This window comes from Condylura cristata, unplaced genomic scaffold (genome assembly GCF_000260355.1).
Source record: "Condylura cristata isolate star-nosed mole 26May11 unplaced genomic scaffold, ConCri1.0 scaffold00008, whole genome shotgun sequence".
Lineage (NCBI taxonomy): Eukaryota > Metazoa > Chordata > Mammalia > Eulipotyphla > Talpidae > Condylura > Condylura cristata.
In genome coordinates, this window is record NW_004567109.1 from 556947 (window position 1) to 559847 (window position 2901).

Here is a 2901-nt window from a genome sequence, read left to right on the forward strand (position 1 = left end):
GCGGGCGCAGCGCAGCCGAGGGCGCCCGCGTGCGCCCGGGCTCACCGGTAGTTGACGGGCCAGCGCACCATCCACATGCGGTGGTAGGAGAGGGAGGTGACGGAGAAGCAGGTGGCCAGGGTGAGCGTGTAGAATGTGGACACGAAGACCTTGCAGAGGCCCTCGTTCCACTCGTAGTCGGGGCGCTGCCGCCGCAGCTGCACCACGGAGTAGGTGGCGATGGGCACGGCCACGTTCAGCATGTGCGTGGCCGCCAGCGTGCACAGCAGGAACTCCAGCGGCTTCCACTTCTTCTGCTTGGCGCCCACGCTGAGGATGCCCCAGGCGTTGGCCAGCAGGGAGAGGCCCCCACAGGCCAGCCAGCCCACCGCACTGCCCGGCAGCCGCCGCTCCTCACTCATGGTGCAGACGGGAGCTGGCCGGCGGCCCGGGCATCCTCCTGGTCCAGGACTCGACGGGGGGCAGTGGCCTCACACGCAGCAGCTGGGGGACGCCAGGGACCGCGAGCACCTGCAGCAGGGGAGCAGTGGGCACCCCGTGACCCCCCAGGTACAGCGCGAAGCCCCGTGACCCCCCGGTACAGCGCGGGCCGGGAGCTGCTGGGGCCGTGACCTGTCCGCTCGGCCGAGGTGGGCTGCCCTCCCACCTCTGCACCCCTGGGCCTCCGGCCCAAGACTGGGCACCAGGGAGGGGAGGGGGCTTGTGCCCTCTGGGCAAGGTGTGGAATCTGGGTCTCCTCCCGGCCACCGGCACCCTCAGGGGACCGGCCAGGCGGGGCCCGCAGCACGCCACAGAGCCCTGGCTGCGCTTGGATCCAGAAGCCCATGAACCGCCCCCACCCCCAAGTCCTCCTGGGCCAACCCCCAGCTGGCTCCATGGCCGGCAGACCCTGGCATAATCACAGGGTCAAATCAAGCTCCCGCCGTCTGCCACGTCCTCCCCCGTCATGGGGCAGCGATGCCACCTCTGGGGCCAGGGTTGGCCACGTGCCTCCTCTCTGAGCCCTGGGATGCCCACGAGGGTGCTTTGGGGAAGTGGGTGTTTTGCTCCAAAGCCTTGGGCCGTCTGGGCCCCGAGACAGTCTGGGGAGCAGATCTGACCCAGAGGAGGGTGTGCTGACCGCCTGTGGGCAGCAGCCAGACACCGGGCAGCAGACACCGTCGGGGAGGGGCCCTGTCCTGCCAGACCCAGCCTCGTGACCCCCCGGGACTGCGTCCAGCTTGGGCTGGGGCCCCCTGCCAGCCCCGTGCCGGGGCCGGCTGCCTCGTTGCCCAGAGATCTGTCGTCGTGGCTGCGGCCTGCCCTCCCTGGACACCGAGGGCCCTCCGAGGACGTCTCACTCAGCTTCACGCCCTGCCATGGGCCTGCCCAGACCGCGGCCCAGTAGAAGCATCTATGCTTGACCCCTAGTGCCCCTCGAAGGCCTCCTCGGAGCTGGGGGGGCTCAGGCTGGGCAGCGCTTCCTAACCACGAGGCTTCTGCTTTGCAGAGCAGCCGCCCCTTCCCGCCTGGCCAGTGTGGCCCTGTGGTACCCCCACCAGCCACCCTCCTCAGCACACAGCACCCACAGCCACACAGAGTGGGCCAGCGACCTGCCAGAATGCACCCCCACCCCCCACCAGTGACTGCCTGTCCCAAGCCGGCCTCAGTTTCCTCACTCAGTCAAGGGAGCCAGGCTTGACAGGGGAAGGCCTCCGGCGGGGCTGGACGCAGCAGGTGCTGGACAGCAACCTGTGTTGCCCTGTCCACTCTGGGCCATCTGACCCCGAGGCTCAGGACACTGAAATTGGACGTGAAGGACCCTCAGACACATGGGGGACAGTTACCCCAGCCAGAAAGTGGGAGCAGGGAGGGGGCACCTCGGAGACCCAGAGCAGGCAGTGTGGGACGCTACGTGTACACGCCCAGCGCAGAACCGGCTGTGGTCAGCCCCCAGGCGGCGGCCTGCCCGCAGATGCCCCGCAGTGCTGTCCGCCGGCGAGCCCAGGTTCTGCCCGCGTGTCATTCACAGGACGGCGTCACCAGCTCTGCCACCATCCAGCTTAATGACGGCCCGCAGGGCGCGGCTCGGGGGGCCGGGGTGACGCGGGGAGGGGGTGCATCTCCTTTGCACAGGGCCTCCTCCCAGCGGGCACCCCACTACATGTGACAGCAGCTGCCAGCGCCCCCACTGTAGCAGCACCCGAGCAGAGGCGAGCGAGGTGAAGCCATTCCGCAGTTTATTATGCGCCTGCTCAGGGGGAATCCGGGCGCTCAAACCCCAGGGTGCTGGAGAACGGGGCCCCCTGTGCCCACACCGCTGCTGGAAACGCCAGGCTCGGAGCTGGGCAGGCCGGGCCGGAGCCTGGCCCTCCTGGAAGCAGAATGTGGCTGGCCGGGGTGGGGAGGGGACAGTCTCCCAGTGCACGAGGGGGCTGGCTGCGCGCCGGCTGCCCCCTCCCGGGGCCGGTGCGGGATCACAGCTGCCGTGCACTGCCCACCGGGAGGAGCGGACCCAGGCCGCGCTCCGGCCGGTGGGGTGTCCACCGGCAGGTGGGGTCCGGTCCGCACCCGGGGTGCTACCGCCCCCTGCGGGGAAGTTTCTCCTGCCTCGAGCCCAAAGTGCGCACGAAGCACTTCAGGGTGGGACCCCCCTCCCCGCGGAAACCAGAGACCCTCTGCCCCCGCGCCCCACCGCCCCGGGGCGCCGAGGGCGAAGCTGCGCGCCTCACCCCGGCCCAGAAAACTCGCTCGCGGGGTCTGCGGGCGGGGCCAGGCCGCGTGACGTCACGGGCGTGGGCCAATGAGGCCGCGCGGCCGCAGGGCTCTATTGCGCAACAAAGAGAACCCAGAACTTGAAAGGATTCCCCGGGCTCCGACTGCGCCCTCCGGGCTCGCGGCGGGCCTGCGCCCCGCACCGCC

General features: G+C 70.4%; 1 protein-coding gene across 1 annotated transcript in view; it reads right to left on the reverse strand.

Moving 5' to 3' along the window:
* The window catches only part of GPR153 (G protein-coupled receptor 153), a 6507-nt gene extending 5992 nt beyond the window's left edge, over positions 1 to 515 (reverse strand). Inside the window, exon 1 of the mRNA XM_012722051.1 lies at positions 46 to 515. Coding sequence (XP_012577505.1) covers positions 46 to 401 — 356 coding nt within the window. The 5' untranslated portion in view covers positions 402 to 515. The remainder of the gene's footprint in view (positions 1 to 45) is intronic.
* Between the last annotated feature and the right edge of the window lie 2386 nt (positions 516 to 2901).